The sequence below is a fragment of the Cupressus sempervirens genome, chromosome 10 (assembly GCF_028749045.1).
Source record: "Cupressus sempervirens isolate cs-2001-9-10 chromosome 10, ASM2874904v1, whole genome shotgun sequence".
Classification (NCBI taxonomy): domain Eukaryota; kingdom Viridiplantae; phylum Streptophyta; class Pinopsida; order Cupressales; family Cupressaceae; genus Cupressus; species Cupressus sempervirens.
The window spans coordinates 663,231,784-663,252,443 of NC_143127.1; the positions used below are offsets into that span (position 1 = coordinate 663,231,784).

The following is a 20,660-nucleotide window of genomic DNA, read 5'->3' on the forward strand; positions in this document are numbered from 1 at the left end:
AGCTACTAGTCCTTCTCATATGCATTATGTTGGAAGCTCTTCTTTGAAGCATGTGATTTTGACAAACTTGCCTAATGACAATCGCATCAAGTCCCCGCATTTACATGAGACAAGGGCTAGTGACCCTGAGAATGTTGATGACATGATAGCTACCATTGATTGCAGCCTTACATGAGTTGGCAGTAGTAATGAAAATGTTAGTCATACAGGGTTTGACTTTTATGACAGTAGTCATATTTTTGAGACTCTTGATGGTGTTGATGATAGGGCATGTGTGAAGAATGTAATTGGTATCACTACGCGATTTGACTCAGATGACAAGAGTGTTAGTTTTGAGGATTGCATGGAAAATATGAGCTCCAATAGCTCTGATTTTTATGACAGCAGTCATAATGGTGAGCCTATGCAAGAGATAGCAACTTTCCCATATGTAGGTGATGGTTGCATGGAGCTCCCTTCTGTTGACACCCAGGATTCAAGTATTAGAAGTGAGTCATATGATACAGATTTGTGCCATAATGATTCTGGTTTTTATGACAGCAGTGAGTCAAGCTTGCAGCAGCATGAGACAATTGAGGTCTTACAGGTGGATGATGTTGGTGTGATTTGGGTACTAATGATGTTATTTATGAGGATGACTCAAGTTGTAGTGAGTCTGATTTGTCATATCACACTTTCACAAATACTTTAGAGAACTCATTGATTGATGATAGGCCCCAGGATCATGAATTTACAGGGACTTACAAATGAGAGGGAAGCAGAGACATGCGAGGAGTTTGATATAGCAGCGGTTTCCACTTCTTCAGAGGAGGTATTGGTAGAGGTACCCAATGGCAGTACCTTGTTGATGGACATGTGTGAGGTTGTTAGCGTACATGATGTTAGTGATCATGTGGTGAGCAATGAGAATACAGTTTCCTATAACAGTGCAGTTAGTGAGTCAGAGAGCTTACATAGGAGCCAGGGTATGCAGAGGCATTATGTGACTAGACAGCTGAAGGTGAGCAATAGTGATATCTTTTCAGCTCTTGAGCATTATGAGGTTATCCAATAGATGTTAGTTGTATTTGGTCAGGGTGCTCCTATGTAAAATGAGCACGGTAGTAGTCACCTTTCCCTAGCAGAGATTCACTCACTTTAAGAGGCTTTTAGGATCTTGAAGCATAACTATTTATAGGTGGTAGCTAACACAGATTACCTTCTTGAACGGGGTAGCACTTGTTATGAGGCATTGTTAGGGAAAGAGGAGGAGGTGGTTGAGCTTACCCATGGGCTTTAAGGCATCTCCAAGGGTGTTGTAGAGCACCCACTAAGCTCTCCAGGAGTCGCAATTGCAGTTTAGAGAGGTGGTTGTAGAGTTGGAGCATGTATAGCCTACGCCAACCCTAGCTCCAGTTCGAATACATATAGTAGTGGTTGGTGGTGAGTTGACTTCCATAGATAGAGATGATGGATGTAATGAGGATACAGTTACATCCATCCTTGATATGAGTGCAGTAATTATAGATGAGATGAGTGCATCAGTGGAGGACTTTAGAGAACTTATTGTTGTACCAGGTGCCTTAGTAGTTAGCAGATTAACAAATGTTATGGAACAGGTTATTGAGAGGCTTGAAGTGACAGTAGTGGATTCTTCAAAGAGTTGTGTACCAGTTCCTGTCACTATCTTGCTTCTTTAGAGTACTTGGGCAAGGTATCATATGATTTGGAGACAAACTTTCATGGAGATTTGTTTCCTTTTGTCGGAAGCAAATCTATTACTTCATCTCATATAGCTGATAGTGATAAATAGTTGGTAGTGCAATAATTTCAGAGGGATCATTTGTGGATTGCAGGGGAGCAGGTTGATGTTGCTTCATATAATTTCTACTACACAAAGTTATTCATGGATTATTTGTTTAAAAGTCCAGAATTGTAGGAGGGACAATACAAAGCTTTTGAGGGTACTCTTATTCAAGGTTCTTGCAATATTCAACATTTGGTGGGAAAGATTATAGACACCTTGGTTGCAATGCTTCCCCGCAAGGATTTTGTAATTGGGTTTGATGAGAGGGTTATTAAGTCTTGATGTGCTAGTAGTGGATTCTTCAGAGAATTGTGTGCCAATTCCTGACACTACTCCTACTTCTTCACAGGACTTGGGCAAGGTATCATCTGATTTGGAAACGAGCTCTCATGAGGATTTGTTTCCTTCTGTTGGAAACAAATCTATTGCTTCATCTCATACAGTTGATAGTGATCAACAATTGGTAGTGCCACAGTTTTAGAGGGATCAATTGTGGATTACAGGGGAGCAAGTTGATGATGCTTCATATAATTTCTTCTAGATAGTGTCATTTATGGAGTATCTGTCTAAGAGTCCAAAATTGCAAGAAGGACCATACAGAGCTTATGAGGGTACTCTCATTTCAGGTTCTCACGATATTCAATGTTTGGTGGGAAAGATTGTAGAGACCTTCGCTACAATGCTTCTCCACAGGGATTTTGTGTGTGATTTTGTTGAGAGGATTACCCAAGATCCTACTCAACTTATTGTTCAAAGTCAGAGTTTGGACCCATCTCTTGATTCCCAATTTGGTACCGATGAGCCTCTGACAAAGATTGGAGCATTTCACTACAATTACATAGTGAGGAGTGCTCGTAATTTCTCTTTTGATCCATAGGTAGAGGACTTCATTTTGCGTCGATGTGCGTTGGTTCAATTTCTTACCATCTTTTACTCCATCAGCAATTACATGGGGTTAGTTATTGTGAGTTTGCAGGGGACCACGTACAGGGTTAACATGTCCATGATGGTTTTGCAGAGGATGGATATCTAAGTTCCCATACAATTGTTTTTGGTAGTTCTTGTCCCTATTTCATAGATGTGCTTCATCCTCAGATAAGATTGGTAGGGTGTGCAAAGAGATTTGATCTATCAGTTGATATCGAACATTCATTCTTTCTAGTTGTGGTAGGATGTGAATCACGTCTCTATTGAGATCTAGGTGGAGACAAGCTTAGCACTACGGATTGGTTGAGTCGTCATTGTTGGCATGGTGACAGTATGTTCAAGATAGCTCTTTGGTTAGTGTTATCATCACAGGGGTTTGCAAGTAATACTAGGGACATTATACATATTTATCCCTGGGATTCAAGTGGATCGATGTGTTTCTTTGATTCCTATGATTACTTGAGGACAAGAAATTTTGGGGAGGGAGGATTGTAATGTCCCCTATTTAGCATAACCATGACAATGGATGAATTTAGCCTATTACCAGGTCCTTGTACGCTAATCCTGGTAATTAGAGGACCCTATTAAGGGTTATGGCTCTGTTTGGTGGAGCTTACTATTTTAGTAAGTCAACAGATAGTTTCGATGAGCTCCGATGGGTTAGAGAAGTTGAATGATGCTTTCAATTTTTATTATTGGGTTCTAGTTTGGGCTTCAAGAATCTTGGAAGGAGCGTCTATATTTAGTAAGTGACCCAGTCAAGTTCATTCATCGTCTTCCTTCATTTGGATCACTCGTGCTGTCAGATTTCAATTCTAATGCTTCTTCAATCATTTTTCCAAGATGTGTGAATTATAATTATTATTTAATTAAATACACGGAGGTGGTTATTTTTGTTGGTATTGTATATTGGCCACCTTAGTGTCATAGCTCGTTGGAGCCAGTTGAGAAGTTTTAAATCTTGGGCACAAAAAGTAGTGACCTTGTGTGTCAAAATATCATAATATTGATGAAAAAGGATGTTTTTGGAGCTAAAGGGAGTTAATAAATTATATTATTCAAATATGTGCCTAAGTATAAAGCAAAAGGCATTTAAGTGAAAAGTGTACTCATTGGTGTTGAGTGTGAAGAAGCCTTTGTATCGAAATGTTATTAATATAATGCCTTTCAAGAGTCAAATCATTCTATTGCTTATGTTATTTGATAACTTGTTTGGAGAAGGGTTTGAAACAAGGGTTTCAACATTGTTGGAGAATTGTGAATTCTTTCACCATTTCAGCACTTTGAACCTGTGAAACACCAAATGAATTGTGCTCTATCTGCTGAGTATTAGTCTGAGATTTATCTAAGGATTGAATGGTGTTGTTGTATACCATTCAATCAATTATCTGTTGTTGCAATGGAGGTAAAAGGGTTTTTTATTAGAGTGGGAAACTCTTGGTAAGCATACCTTGAGTTTTTGTGCCGCTTTGAAGAGCTATACAGTGGCAGCGATCTTCTTTTCATAGCTGAAATTTCTTTCTTTGGATCTGCATTCCAAGCTTATGAGTTGCATTTGGTTTGTTGGCAACGTTTACCATTTACCGGCTGCATATTTCCTATTGATGTAGCAGCATTTCATGCATTGGGTCTGAATTCTTCACAATAAGAAGGATGTGGTCTATTATGAGGTTGTGGTTAATAATCTGAGAGTGAAGTTACAGCTGGAGACTATATTAATTATCGCAGATCATTTCTAGCCTTCAAGTTGACTCTCCTATATCATCCAAGTTTTCTAAATAATTAATTTGTTGCTTAGAAGTACGAGTCTCGTAAATATTTGTTACTTATCAATGACAAATTAAAGCTTGAAAACATTGTTATCAATTTCTTTGATTCAAGTTTATGTATTTATCTATATTTGAAAAAACAAAAGAATTGCAAATTTCAAAACCTCAAAACCAGAGAACCAAAAGTTGCAGCAATTCAGCAATTCGATTCATGCTGGACGATTTTTGGTGAATCCTTGACTCGTATCGACGATTTCTTGTCACAAATCACCATGAATCGCAATTCATGGAAAACTGCCCAAAAATCGAAAAAATCGCCTCTAGGAATCGCCCGCATGACAGCCGGAGTTGGAACTTAGAAACATAAAAAAAAGCAAAAAAAATTAATGTTTTTAATTTACATTTCTCTTTCTAATAACCCTAAAAAGGCCTTCTATTGCTTTAGTATGACAAAAACAAAGGAAAAGTGAGAGAGAGGAAGAGAACAGAGAAACCATAGGTTTGCAACCAGCAACAAAGAATAGCATCAAGGAGATCACAAATCAATTTGAGGAGGCCATTAGTTTGCATTAGGAGCATTAAGCAGTCAATAGCAACACTACTTAACTCATTTGTAAGAGGTCAGTGTTGATTTTTTTTTTGTATGTTAGTGTATTCTTCATTTTTTGTTAATTTTTTTTAGTTTTCATTTGTAAATCTTGAATGTTGTTTACTGAATTGCAAAGTGCAATCTTGCAAACCCTACAATGTTTTTATAACAAATGTGCAAACATGTATTTTCAATTTTCTCAAAAGAAATGTAGGGTTTGTTGTTTTTTATTAGTTTAAGTTTTAAATTGAATTTTCTTATTGCGGGAGGCTTAACTTTCATTTTCCACAATGCCTAAAAAGGATGAGGCTTGAAAATATATCGAATATTTTCCTGGAAGAACAAAACATCAAACAAAATGTAGGTTTTGTAAAGACATAAATTTTGGTGGCATCTATAGATTCAAATACCATATTGCAGCCATAACGGACATGATGTTATTGTGTGCACTAAACAAACTACAAAGGCAAAACGTTTTTGTTATGTGGCATTAGAGGCATATGAACAAGAGAAGTTAAGAAAAGGCAACTCGAACAGTTAAGTGCTATTGGCTCTCATGTTCCCGCATCTGCAGGTTGTCTTGGAGAGGGTTCCTCCAGATTTCCTTTTCGTCCTAGTCCTAATGCTACTGCTAGTCGTTCTTATACTAAGACTGCCCTTTTACATTTGGATCTAGAGTGCAGAAGTCCATATTGGATAGTTACTTTGTGCCACACACTACTCCTAGCTCACAACCCTCGCTTAAGAACATGGCTTTGAACAAGGAGATTCATGATGTTGCCAGAAAACAAATTTGCAATTTTGTACTTTTGCAACATTCCATTTATTGTTGTTGATGTTTTGGTAGCTTTAGTAGGATAAACCTGTGAGATCAAAGAGAAGTTAATATAATTATATATAATTATAAGTTTGTCATTATATAAATTATATTAATCATGGGACATGTCTCTTCTCAATTTATACCAAATATTATGGCAGTGCTATTGCATCTACAAGCAATCTTCAGGAAAACGACATGGTAGCAAAGCGAGTTCGCTACTAGCCTATGAGGATTCAGAAATAAGAGAAGTGCAGATTAAATATATCAAAGCAAGTTTTTAAATGATTTTAAGCATAGTTTAAACTAATGATATTTGAAAGTACTGTGAGTTTGTCATTACTATCATTGAATGTTTGATGCATGCATTAAATATATATATATATATATATATATATATATATAAAACAAACAAAGGCTTGACTTTGATGTGCTAAATTGGTGGTGTCTTCTAGCATATGTCAAATATAATATCTGCATTTATGGATGGGCACTGATTGTCACACGTATAAATGGAGCGTGATTAAATCATCTTGACTGTGAGGGTAAAGACTTTTCAACCTTCATGATTTAAAGCACCGAACACGACAAGCGAGTGGATAACCTTAAAGATTGTAGTGTAAGCAAAGATAAATTGAAGATAAAATAACTAGCAACTTCTCCCATGTATGTTGTTGCGAATCCCTCTACGTAGCTTGCAGATAGGATTGAGGCTTCTGTGACTAGGAAGATCATTTCCCTTATGACTACTCAGTCTCCTAGTTCTAGCTCATTAGCCTCTATCTTCAATTCAAGCCTGTTCAAACATCATCTTGACTCCTGAATAGATTGTCAACTATCAAAATGGTTCATAAGTGTTACTAAAGGGGCTTCTGGGACCAGTCATCTCCTCTCCTATTTCTCCCACCTGGTCACCATCCTCGGTGCAGACAGTTGGGGGCACAAGTTGTTCTCCTGTGGTGCAAGTTGTTGGCCACACATGAAATAAGCATCCTCAACATCTTCAGCGATATGTAGCAGCAAACATGTAATAGATTGACTATTTTGATGACGGTCTACGCAAGTAAGGTGATTGTGCATATTCAAGTCTAAACAACGATTATAAGAGAGACATGAGATAATTGCGAATTTGAATAACATAAATTGGAGAATTCGCTGAGACACCGATAACCAGCAACATAGGACTTCACTTATCTCTATAGGTTAACGAAGAATAATCTAAAAGATCATAGTGATATTGGGCATTGTTTATGGACAAGATTTCAACAGGTCTCAACAGCTCTATAATATTACAGATTGTGAAATGTCGACACATTTAAATTTTATACTAATAAATGGGGATAGACATGATAACACAATGGAATGGATGAAAGAAACCACGAGGGACAGAAGGAACAAAATTATTTGACCTTGGCATCAAATAGATCCAAGGGAGGGTCACAAGAAAACAAGAAAATAAAGGAAGTCAACATTAAGACCTGAGGTAAATAATAGACATTGTAGAAGGGAATATGTCCCATATATATTAAAAATAGAAGCATGATCATAAGGCGGCAAATATATATATATATATTTGTATTCTACTTGCAAAGTAAGCACATACGGTTTGGGCATAAATACTAGAAAGACCCCATGTATAAAGGTATGTATTCAATGCCCATTTAATAATTAGATTATAAGGGTAAGACATACTATATGGGAAATGCATTGTATGTGGAAAGTAGAGAGTATCTCATGCCACGGACAAATATGAAAGGAGACCGTAAGTATTATAATCAAATTGAATATTCCATATTTTCAAGGAAAGGTCGAAATTGTAGGAGCCAACACCAATGAGTATAAATGGTAAGTTCTTATATAAATCTTCTTTTTTCTTTTAAAAATATTTATGGGCATGATTAGGATATATATGCGTGTTTATTCAATCCGTATATATGTTCTTCCTATAATATATATGCATTTCCCATATAGTATGTCTTACCCTTATTATAATCTAATCATAAAATAGGCATTGAATACATACCTTTATACATGGGGTCTTTCTAATATTTATGCCCAAAGTAGAATGCAAATATATATATCTATATATATATATATATATATATATATATAATAAGGGTAAGACATACTATACGGGAAATGCATTGTACGTGGAAAGTAGAGAGTATCTCATGCCATGGACAAATATGAAAGGAGACTGTAAGTATTATAATCAAATTGGATATTCCATATTTTCAAGGAAAGGTCGAAATTGTAGGAGCCAACGCCAGTGAGTATAAATGGTAAGTTCTTATATAAATCTTCTTTTTTCTTTTAAAAATATTTATGGGCATGATTGGGATATATATGCGTGTTTATTCAATCCATATATATGTTCTTCCTATAATGTATAGGGATCAATTGGATAATTGATAATGATAAGGCCCTAATAAGAGAGGATTAAAAGTTAACATGATTTAATTATTTAGATCATTTATGAATATGATTATTTAAAATCAAATTTCTAAATAATCTTATGGTTAAAATAATATTATTATTAGTGAGAGTAATTATTAAATGTGATTTTCATCACTCTAGGAGCTATGTGCCTTGATCTTTCCTTTTGAGAATGTTCTTGCAGGAAAAGGAAGATTGATATCATATTCTGAGGGAGCCCAACACTTCTTCAAACGTAAAGAAGCTCAAAAGATTGATGTTAAGAGGGAGTCTGACACATTTGTCTAAGGGAGCAGATAGAGGATGTGATTCAGGCAACCTTTGGTGATCTCGGTCATATTGATTCAGAGGGAGTAAACCATGTTGAGATGGATTCTCTAGTGATTAATAAATTGTAACAATCAACAAGACTGTGATTCACGAATATGCCTCGTAATAGTGTGATTTTAATGGGCCTACCCCCTATGTACATCATGAGCAAGTGACGACTTCCAAATGATGTCACTTGCATTTGCAGAAGTTATTGAAAGGTGACGATCTTACAATAACTTAATTTTCTATTATGATGGATATCTTATCAATGTCTATTCAGATCATTATAGATCATACTTTGCATGGTAGATGTTTATATGGTAAGCATTATGAGAATGCATGTGCACATGCCCTATAAACATTTTTTGAGTACATGGTGAATGTTATGCAAATTGATGTCCTGGAGGGCCATTACACGGAGTACTTGGTGAATATCATGAGACTTGATGTTCTAGAAGGGACATTACTCACAATACTTGGTGAATATCTTGCATGTCAACATTCTAGAAGGCCATTACTCAGAGTATTTGGTGAATATCATTGATATTCTAGGAGACCAATACTCATGATATCAGATGTGATATCAAAACCTTTTGAGTACTTGGTGAATATCATTGATATTCTGGGAGACCAATACTCATGATATCAGATGTGATATCAATCCTTATTTGAGTATTTGGTGAATATCATGTGTTGATATTTTGGAAGACCAATACTCATGATATCAAATGTGATATCAAAATGGTGGATATCTTTTGACCAGAGATATCTTTAAAAAATTTCATACCTAATATTACCAGTGGTGTAATACATGTCATGTGTTTATCCTCCTTAGCTAAGAGGGAGTGTTGATGTTTTGGTAGTTTTAGTAGAATAAAACTATGAGATCAAAGAAAAGTTAATATAATTACAATGATATATATATAAGGGACGTGTCTCTTCCCAATTTATTCCTCATACAATTTCAAAGAGATCGATGCATCTGAAAAACATATATCAAATATCTGCAAGCAATCCTCAAAAAAACAACAATTGCAATCAGGTAACTAATTCTTTTTTATTTGTTTTATTTAAGTTTAAAGTTAAATTTTAATTATTTTTACTTGTGTAATCATAGATTCATATTACATAATGATTTTTCATTTAAATTTCTAATCATAATTTATTTGTGACAGGTCTCCTTATTGGCAAGGCATCATAGATGTTGCAACTATTTGTGGTCCGGGGTTTTAAGCCCCTACTAAGGCTAAGTTGAGTGGTTATCTCTTAGATGAAATGGTAGAGGATATGAAACTTGAGCCAAAGGACCATCGAAAGGAATGGACCGTAAAGGATTGCACCATCATGACTGATGGTTAGACGGATAGGAGGAATAGAGTTCACTCAATTTTCTTGTTTCATGTGGGGGTGATTGATCATTCTACTTTTTTACATGCATTGTGAATTGTGATTCAATCATTTAAATTTTAAATTGTTGATTATTAATTTGTTGATGATCCATGATAATTGATAGTTTTGCTCTATTTAAATTTTGTAGGATCCATCATGTTCATCAAGTCTATTGATACTTCCTCTCATGTCAAAAATGCCACATACTTATGTGAGGTTTTGGTTATTGAGAAAGTCATAGAAGAGGTGGGCGAAGAAAATGTGATGCAAGTGGTGACAGATAATGCAGCAAGTTATGTTGTTGTAGGTAAACTTTTAAGTTTTAACTTATCAAGTTTTGAAAATAAATTTATTTGAACTTTCCTAATTCTAAATTTCTTAATAGTTGTAAATTTTTAGTTAGTTTAAAATTGTTCCAAGTAAACTTTTGATGGAGAGGCACCCCAAATATTTTGGCTTCTTTGTGCAGCACATTGCCTTGACCTCATGTTGGAGGAAATCTTGAGTGGGTCAAATCATGCATAAAAGGGCCAAAAATATATGCAAGTTTATCTACAATCTTGCATTCGTCCTCAGCACAATGAAGAAATACACGAGAGATAGGGAGTTAGCTCGTCATGGCATCATGAGGTTTGCCTCTAATTTTATCACACTAAAGTCCTTGTTGACATCAAAGGAAAAATTGAAGTGCATGTTTGTTGGGCCGGAGTGGACTTCCTCTTCCTATGCTATGAATTGCCTCTTTGATGAGGATTGTTTTTGGGCACCTACTAAAGAAATAATCAAGGTAAATTTCTTACACTTTCACATTTAGTATTACTATTTATTATTCAATTCTTTAATGATTTAGTTTTATATTTAAGTTTTGACTCAAATGTTTTTTTTACATTATATGCAAGTCAGTGAGCCCCTTGTATCTCTCCTCCGAATTGTTGATGGGGAGAAGCCCTCTATGGGCTACATATATGAGGGTGTGGATAGGGCCAAGTAGGCCATTAGATCCCAGTATGCAGGAGTGTAGGAGAAGTATGCCCCCATTTGGGAAATCATTGATAGGAGAAGGCAAACTCAGCTCCACAAGCTCATCCATGCGGCAGTGTATTACCTAAATCTAGCATATTGTTTCCGTCTTGACTTCAAGGCAAATGAGGAGGTTCTAACCGGCCTATATAGAGTGATGCAAAGAATGAGTAGTGATGGCAGTTCCTCAGCTGCAACCATTGAGGTAGACATGCAATAATAAGGGGCGATTTTCTCTAACAAGATAGCCATAGATGCTCGGACATCATTATAACCTTGTAAAAATAATATATTCTTAAAGTTAACTATTAAGTTTATAGCTTATAAGTATGCATTTTAGTTTTTGATTTTGTAATTTAGCCTTAAAGTTGTACTTGTAAATGAGACTAATTATTTTTCTTTTCTCTTATTTCAAATAGATGGTGGCAAATGTTTGGGCCCTCAACCCCAAATCTTCAGAGGATTGCCCTTTGTATTTTGAGTCAGCCTAGCAACGCTTTTAGATGTGAGCACAGTGTGTTCATGTTCAAGCATATCCACTCGAAGAGGCAAAATAGGTTGTTTGTGCAGCGGTTGAATGATCTTGTCTTTGTTCATTGCAACCTCTACCTTAGGACCATATAAATTTTGGCTGCTGACTCCTCCCCGATCATTCTGGAGGATATTGATCCAGAGTCAAAGTGGCTCACTGAGGCTACCAATGCAGTCTTCACTAAGGAAGACCATGAGTGGGTTGACCAGGTAGATAGAGATGTTGAGGTTGTGGCTCTGACAAAGGAGGCTAGAGCACGTCTAGGCACTAACAAATGCAGACGCAAATGCACGGACACATGCCCTACTGATGTTGTTCATGAGTCCATCTCACATTCGGGGGCTATGGCTCATCAATCCTCTAGGACCTACCTTAGACGCCTTTGTAGAAGGCAGACAGGATACTTAGAAGCTGAGGCCGAGGCTGGGGACAAGCTTGAGGATGATGATGAGGCTTGAGCTAGAGACTTGTTTTTTCATTTTGTTTACAGATAGACATACGTTTCGTGGATCTTCATTTTACATACATTTATGATTTGATGTCATTGGCTTTATGGATCTTCATCTTACATACATTTATGATTTGAGAACATTTATAATTCTCTTTATCTATGCCATGACTCATTATGATCCTATGATTTCTATTTACTTCAGCTACACTTTATATTTTACGTATGTGATGGATTTATCATTTATGTTCCTTGTTTATGTATGTTAACTTCTATTTGATGATGTTATAGTGTGTTTTAGTTATATTCAATAAGGGGTGCATGAAATAAGCTTTAAATCGTTAAAATCTCTAAATTTCAAGGGTTTTTTCACTTTGCCAATTCGTAGCCAATTCTGAGCCGATTCATGATTCGAGTCGGCCTTGTTGATTCCGAGTTTTGGTTTTTTGCTCCAAAACACAACAAAAATAATTCTTCAGCATAAATTCAGAGTGAACCGACAAGGCTCTTTATAGTGGTATCAGAGCTTGCATGATAAGTGATTAACAAAATGCCAACCACTAGAACTGAAGTTCAAACCAGTTGGGCTCCTTACATTTGTACCTAAATCTACTTTATTCTTCTCTATATCAGAAATATAATAGAAAATCATTAAGGAATTTTTGGGAAGAAATAAAAAGAATTTCATATACTTTTTCTACAGTCAGTATTACTCACAAATCTATTTCATTTAGGAAAACAGAGTCTAACAAACAGGTTACAGATCCCGCTTTATTGGATAAATTTTATATGCAAATATAGTTTCAGACTTTTATGTGCATGCAATTATAATTTCAGACTTTTACGTGCCCTAGTTCTAGAGATATTGTTACTTTTCTAGTATCTTGTTTGGGGATATTACACTAGATTGCTTGCTTTGCATTGCTTGTAGGATGCAATATATCAATTTGAAGGACTAACAGAGAGTTGTTTTAGATGTTACCACTTCCACCATAAAATTATTGGTTGCAATGCCAAGCCTGTTCATGGGCTTCATTCCTGCAATCTCAAAAAGTGTGTCCACAAATCGGGCATCCATGACGATGCTTTTGTTTGGCAGAATCAAGGAAAGTTGTTCGTTCATCCTCAGCCTCCTTCCTTTTGCGATGTTTTGGCTTGTGTTGCCCCGGTGAATCCTCCTCGTGGTGAGGCTTCATTGAATGCATCACCTAACAATGTGCAGAATGTTAACAATCTTGAAAATCTTCAGCTATGCAAGCTTTTGTATGTAACACAAGAGCCTTTGTCTCAGGCATCTATGGATGAGGATGAGGCTATCAAACATCTTTTTCGTAGTAGGTGAGTAACTCCCAAATTTCCATCTATCCCCAATACAACAAGCAATAAATCTAGAGGCCTGAATGTGGCCATTCAGGCAAGCATTGGGGCGGGAAGACTAAAGCAAAGAAACTCCGATTACAAGGACAGGATGTTGTAGAAGAATGAACCCAATGGACTATGGACACTCTTCTCACACAAAGCAGGTGCAGACAAAGGAAAAAAAACAAAGTTCACGGCCTTTGATTCTGGTCAAGGGTTGACTTTGATATATGACTCCATTATCTTTAGTTTTCTGTAGATTTATTCCATTTTCTCAGGTGGTAGTCGGTTGCTATCAATTTCTCTGCTCCCCAAATTCTGAGTCTGAAGCTTTCCTTGTATTTCAATTCATTTATGTAAAAAAGAGAAGGCTCATACCCCATAGCTTACTTATCAAAATAAACAACAACACTAATCACTCCATAGCTAATACAAGTAATTTTGCATTAAGTTTGGTGACAAATTCAGTGGTTAGAAAGGTAACTTCAAAATCTAGTCATTTTGATATGCTTTGAAATTGATTTATGCCTGAAAATTGTACCATTTTCTTTCCAATAACAAAATGTTCTAATGTATGCAGGTTCTCAGGAATTTAAAAAAGACTTACACACAGCAATGCACTGTGAATAAATCACTGCCACTTCCAGATTGGTATTCACAGTGCACTGCTGCATGTAAGTCTTTTTTAAATTCCCGAGTACCTACATACATTAGAACATTTTGTTATTAGAAAGAAAATGGTACAATTTTCAGCCATAAATCAATGTCAAAGCATTTCAAAATGAAAAGACTTGGTGCATACCCAACTGATCATTAAAGTCAGGAATCAGCTAATCTAAAAGAGATGGCATGAATATATGTTAGTTCACCACAATCAGGCACCCTCAGCTATTTCCTGCGAGATCATATTCTTCCCAATGCCCTTAGGTAATCATCATAGAAGGCAACTTCTAATGATCCAACCGGCAGCCAAACTCCTACTCAGTAGAGCCGTGGCCCATAAAGTCCAACATGAGCATCGATATCAATATTCCTATCAATACCTAGTGATACAAGCACTGGATCTCCTAGGACCTATTAGTTCTAGGTAGCTTGGACAGCTGTTCATCCATATATGATTAATTAGCAAATATTTGTTAATTAATTGACTCTTAGAAGCAACTAGTAACCTATTGGTCAAGTTGTTATCAAGAAGCAACTAGAAACTTCTTGGTTAGGTTGCCTTGATCAAGAAGCAACTAAAAACCCCCTGTTTAGGTAGTATAAAAGGGGGGTCAAGGGAGGCATTTGGTGAATAGAGGAACACAAGTTGTATAAGCATTTGTAGTGATAGCAAATGATCTTGCAGGGTTAGCAAGGGCATAGTGATATCGTTGGGGATAGCAGTGGAGAATATCAACAGGAGAAATTAGGAGGTTGTCTGAATTCTGCCAGTGAGAGGCAAGGAATTTTGTATCTCTTGATTTGCTGAAGTTAATATATTTTCCATCTGTAGAACTGGCTTTCTCTTAGGAGTTTTTCCAGGGACGATTTGTCCGAAAATATTGTGTTCATTGTGTTGTGAATTTCTTTCCGTATTTTATTGGTGAAGTTGCAGTTCTGTTATTTTTCGATATTAGTTGTGAATTTATTTCCGGTAGTTTAACATTCTTATATGATAGGAGATTAATAATCAGTGACTGCAATAGTGTTAATTTTCACATGGTATCAAAGCAGTGTTAAGGGTAGAAGAATTTTGCCCTAGGAAAGAAATTAAGGGTTTATATAACCTAGATTGATCTCTTTAGATTTATTTTTGCTTTAATCCCTTGAGATGGCTTCAAGTGGTTTGAGAGATCAGGACAGATTGGATGGTGCCTCAAATTTTGGTGTTTAGAAGGCCAGAATTTTTTTATTGTTGGAAGAGAATGGTATCAAGGATTATGTTACCACTGCTGTAGTTGTACCTATAGATGCAACACAGCTTGCAACATATAAGATGATGGTTTCAAGGATCATACTGTTCCACATATCTTAGAGCTAGATACGGCAAAGAAGATGTGGGATGCCATTTTGAATCTGTACTAGAATGCTACCACCAACAGGAAGATGATTCTCAGAGAGAAGCTGGAGAATACCCGGATGAACTAGGGAGAAGACGTTACAAGTTACCTTACCAGGCTTAGACTTGTCAAGGACGAGTTAGCAGTTGTTGGAGATAGTCCCAATGATGATGAGCTAGTGAGAATAGCCCTAAATGGGTTTTCTAAACAATGAAGTGTCTTTGTTCAAGTTTTCAGTGGATGAGATACCTTACCGAGTTGGGATCAACTATGGACTAATTTCACTCAGGAGGAGTTTAGACTAAGTCTTGTCAATAGGGCCAACAAGTGTCAAAAAAGTGAGGTGGAATAGGAAAACGTTGCCCTGGCGGGGAAAGGGAAAGCAAAGAAGAGGTCTAGCAAAGGATCGAATTCACAAAGTGAGAAGAAGAAGGACCTTTCTAAAATCAAGTGCTTTGAATGTCACGAGTATGGTCACTATGTCAGTGATTGCCCAAAAAAGAAGAAGGAAAAGAAGCAGGTGGTAGCTTCAGCAAGTGCAAAAGAACTCTCCAATAGAATGGAAGATGAGTATGCACTTATAGCTTGTATGTGAGCTCAACCTCATAGACTCTCTGATATATAGATAGTGAGGCGTCATTTCATATGATAGGAGTTAGAGAGTACTTCTCCAATTATAAGGAGGAGAACACCAATATCCAAATTTCTATGGAAAACTTGTCCAAACTCAACTCAGTTGGGAAAGGGACTATTCAGTTTCAGAGGGAGAATGGAAAGATAGTTTCAGTTCATGATGTGTTGCACGTGTCAGGATTAGGTATGAATTTGATTTTTGTATCTGTTCTTCAAGATAAGGGGTATAATGTACTCTTTAGAGGGACACGTGTTGATTAAGCACAAGGATTGGAAATCACCCATAACTATTGGAGTTAGGAGTGGTCACCTTTATAGGTTGTAGTTTGATACTCCTAAGGCACTCATGAGCAGTAGTAATCCTAGAGATCTTGGAGAGCTATGGCATAGGAGGATGGGCCATATTCATCATGGAGCGCTTAAAATGCTTCGTGAGACAGTGACAAGTGTTCCAAAGGTGAGCACAGAGCATGATGATGTATGTAAGAGATGCGTGTTGGGGAAGTTTGTGAAAGCATCTTTTCCAAGGAGTGACACCAGAGCTGAAGGTGTTCTTGATCTAGTACATTCAAATGTTTGTCGACCGATGTCGACAAAATCTATCAAAGGATATGAGTACTATGTTACTTTTATTGATGATTTCTCTAAGAAGACCTAGATATACTTCTTGAAGACCAAGGATGAGGTTTTTCGTCGGTTCCAAGAGTTCAAGGCTCATGTGGAGAACTCGATGTTCTTCGATCAGATAATAGAGGCGTGTACAAAAAAAATAACTTTCAAGAGTTCTGTACCAGAGAAAGAATCAAATTGGAGGAAGGTAGATACATCTAAGGAGAAGGATGTAGATCCCACCTTATATAGATAGTTGATTGGTTCGCTTATGTATTTGGTCAACATTAGGTCAGATATAGCATTTGCAGTAAACTCTCTTAGTCAGTTCATGGTTGAACCAAAGAGAATGCATTGGACAGTGGCCAAGCATGTATTGCGTTACTTGCATGGTACAGTTGAGTATGGGATCAAATACGTTCGAGTTGAAGGTATCAGGTTGATGGGCTATACTAATGCAGATTGGGCATGAAGTACAACGAACAAAAGGAGCACTTCAGGGTGTTGTTTCAGTTTGGGATCAGGAGTTGTATATTGGTTCAACAAGAAGCAAAAGTTTGTGGCTCTAAGTTTAGCAAAAGCAAAATACATAGCAACTAGCATGGCGACATGTAAAGCTATATGGCTTCAACAGTTGTTAGTAGCTTTGTTTGGTCAGAAGGTTGAGACTACTATGATACACTGCGACAATTAGAGTTGCATCAAGTTTTCTAAGAATCCAGTATTTCATTATAGATCCAAACATGTAGACATTAGATATCACTTCATTAGAGATTGTGTACAATGAGGGGTTGTTCAGCTACAGTACATACCTACAAAGGAGCAGGTAGCAGACATTCAGACTAAGGCATTGGGGAAGGCTAAATTCATCTTCTTCAGAGATGAGATGCGCGTCATGTAGAACAGCTTCCTTGTTAAGAGGGAGTGTTAGTTTTAGGTAGCTTGGACAACTGTTCATCCATATGTGATTAATTAGCAAATATTTGTTAATTAATTGACTCCTTCTAGAAGCAACTCGTAACCTATTGGTTAGGTTGTTATCAAGAAGCAACTAGAAACTTCTTGGTTACTTGATCAAGAAGCAACTAGAAACCTCTTGGTTAGGTAGTATAAAAGGTGGGTCAAGGGAGGTATTTGGTGAACAGAGGAACACAAGTTGTAGAAGCATTTGCAGTGATAGCAAATGATCTTGCAGTGTTAACAAGGGCGTAGTGATAGCGTTGGGGATAGCAGTGGGGAATATCAGCAGGAGAAATTAGGAGGTTGTTTGAATTCTGTCAGTGAGAAGCAAGGAATTTTGTAACTCTTGATTTGTTGAAGTTAATATATTTTCCATCTGCAGAACTGGCTTTCCCTTAAGGGTTTTTCCAGAGACAATTTGTCCAAAAATATTGTGTTCATTGTAATATGAATTTATTTCCGTATTTTGTTGGTGAAGTTGCAGTTGTGTTATTTTTCGATATTGGCTGTGAATTTATTTTCGGCAGTTTAATAATCTTATATGATAGGAGATTAATAATCAGTGACTTCAATATTGTTAATTTTCACAGGACCTCCCATTACTAGTTGATGACGCTAAAACAGAAACTACCAGACGATGAAGAGACACATGCCTTGCAGCTCACTCTTCCTTTACCTTATATAACTTCATTATAAGAGCGTATATACACTCGTCACGGGCCCCAATAATCAATCTTCACGAGAACGTCATACACAGAATGTGCATAAGTAGAAAGCTCAATTCAGTTGTGTATCTCTCTCCATTTTTATTAACGTTTTCCTGTTTCTGATATCATTATCTGAGTTTATGACCGTCGTTCATATAACTCTATTCTAGTTTTAATCCTTTCTCGCATACCGTGTTATATCTGTTTCATTTATTGATGTTTCCATCTGCCTATACCAGTTTGGTTTTAGCAATTTAGAGCGTTGTCCACCTGGGTTCTCTTAACGAAAGATCTAAATAAAATCCTTAAACAAATTGAAACATGGGAATACCCCTACAATCAAAAAAATTGTTTTAAATTTCTGTAATAGCCAATGTAAATTTAATTAAGCCCCAATATCTCAGAATATTTGCATTGATAGCTCTAAACTTTACAGCCTCAATTTTGCATCTGTTGACGAATTTCCCACGCGAAAACCACGTTTGGACAAGTAGAACTTAATGAGGAATGAGGAGAGAAGTAGACTCACAACAAGATATTCTTTGGCATCCTCAGGAAGGGCATTTTCACAATAGTAGACAAGTCCTGAGATGACATCATCGTCCACCTGAAACCCAGATTCCACTTCGTTGCAGAGATGTTGCAGGGCATCTTCAAGCCACTTACCTGATTCTTTACTCGCCATCCTACCCTTTCATTGGAAAGACCCTCCCAGCAAGAGTCCTTTCCGCTAGGAAAATTGAGATTATGTATATATATACATATAGAGATTACCCTTAAAATTCCATTCAACTTATGCCACTGCAGATCAAATTGCGCTTCTTTAATGTCATAGCAATTGTCAAAGGTAAGGTTTAAATGCCCCACGTTACGTAGATTTATGTGGATTCAATAATTGCATTTAGTTTTAGATTAATTATAACTAGAGTTTATTTTAGTGGAAAATCTAAAGAAAATATATAGAGGCGGTAATGAATAGATGAAGGTGTAATTTTCTTTTACATTTAAAGTTAACAAGTATGGTTTTTTAAGAGTGTAGCTAATCAAATCAGTTATACAAGACTTAAATTTTTAATATAAGTAAAGTTAACAGGTATGGTTCTTGAGAGTGTAGATAATCAAATCAATTAGACAAGTATTGATTACAAAAGGGTAAGGAAACATGTCAATCTTCAAAAAATTAAAATAGATACATGAGAAATTACCCTTAAATTTTCATTCAATTTAGAACAATGTTTATGAAATTACACCTTCTTTAAATGCCATAGCAAGGTTTAATTGCCCCCACATTAAGTAGATTTATGTTAATTTCAATAATTGTATTAGTAGAATTAGAGCTTATTTGAGTCATAAGTTTAAATTAGAATTTTTTTATAAAGGTAGTCATGGATAGATGAAGAGGTGATTTTTAAGATTTTGAAGAAAGCTAACAATTATGGTTCTTAAGAGTGTGAGATAATCAAGTCCATTGGATAATTAATGACTACAAAAGGGTAGGGAACCATGTCAATCTTCATACAACTAAACTAGAAGACTATGACAGAGTTTATAAGACTGCATATACATTGAAATTATATCATATGCATCCATCTTATAAACAATTAGCAAGTTACATAACAAAGGGAAAATGAAGATATGACACTTTCATAATTCACAATGTTAGGTTACAAAATTTTGGATTGAACTAGGTGAGAATTTTTTACATCAAATTTTCAGGTCATGCTCCAGATCCATTATCAAGATGAGTAAGCGCAAAAAAAGAATTGAAAGATGAGTAGAAAACCAAGGAGCTAAATAGATGAGGCAAAAGGGTGACTTGAAAACCAATACAGATTATTGGTCGATTAGATTTAAGACTTAAAATGAAAGAAAAAGAAAAAAAAATATTGAAAATAAGAGAGAATAATAAATTTGTTAGAAATATTCTAGATAGAAATCAATATCTCTAATAATTTCACTAGCTTGAGCAACAAACATACGATATTATGTCACAATTTGGTGACACACAAGTAGAAAACTTAGATTCCAAAACACCAATCAACCATGGAGGAAGGCTTTGAACACCTTAGGGATGAACAAGAGGTTTGGTCACTTATAAGACTTCTAAAGATTGTCTATCTACAGATGAAGTTATGCAAATGGATGCAAATGACACCATAACCTTTCAATGAAAACATTGTTAGACCACCTTAGTGTTGGACTTACACGTCTCGTTGGAATTCAGTGTGTAAATTGGTGAGGCTAACACTTAGCACACCAATGTGTTGTCATTGATTGGCAACCAATCAAGAAAGATGAAGACATTGCAAGGTAGCACCACCACCA

The 20,660-nt window shown here is 36.2% G+C and overlaps 1 protein-coding gene across 1 annotated transcript in view; it reads right to left on the reverse strand.

Moving 5' to 3' along the window:
* The window catches only part of LOC149535581 (transcription regulator/ zinc ion binding protein), a 54,862-nt gene extending 35,678 nt beyond the window's left edge, over positions 1–19,184 (reverse strand). Inside the window, exon 1 of the mRNA XM_089804283.1 lies at positions 18,865–19,184. Coding sequence (XP_089660409.1) covers positions 18,865–19,020 — 156 coding nt within the window. The 5' untranslated portion in view covers positions 19,021–19,184. The remainder of the gene's footprint in view (positions 1–18,864) is intronic.
* Between the last annotated feature and the right edge of the window lie 1,476 nt (positions 19,185–20,660).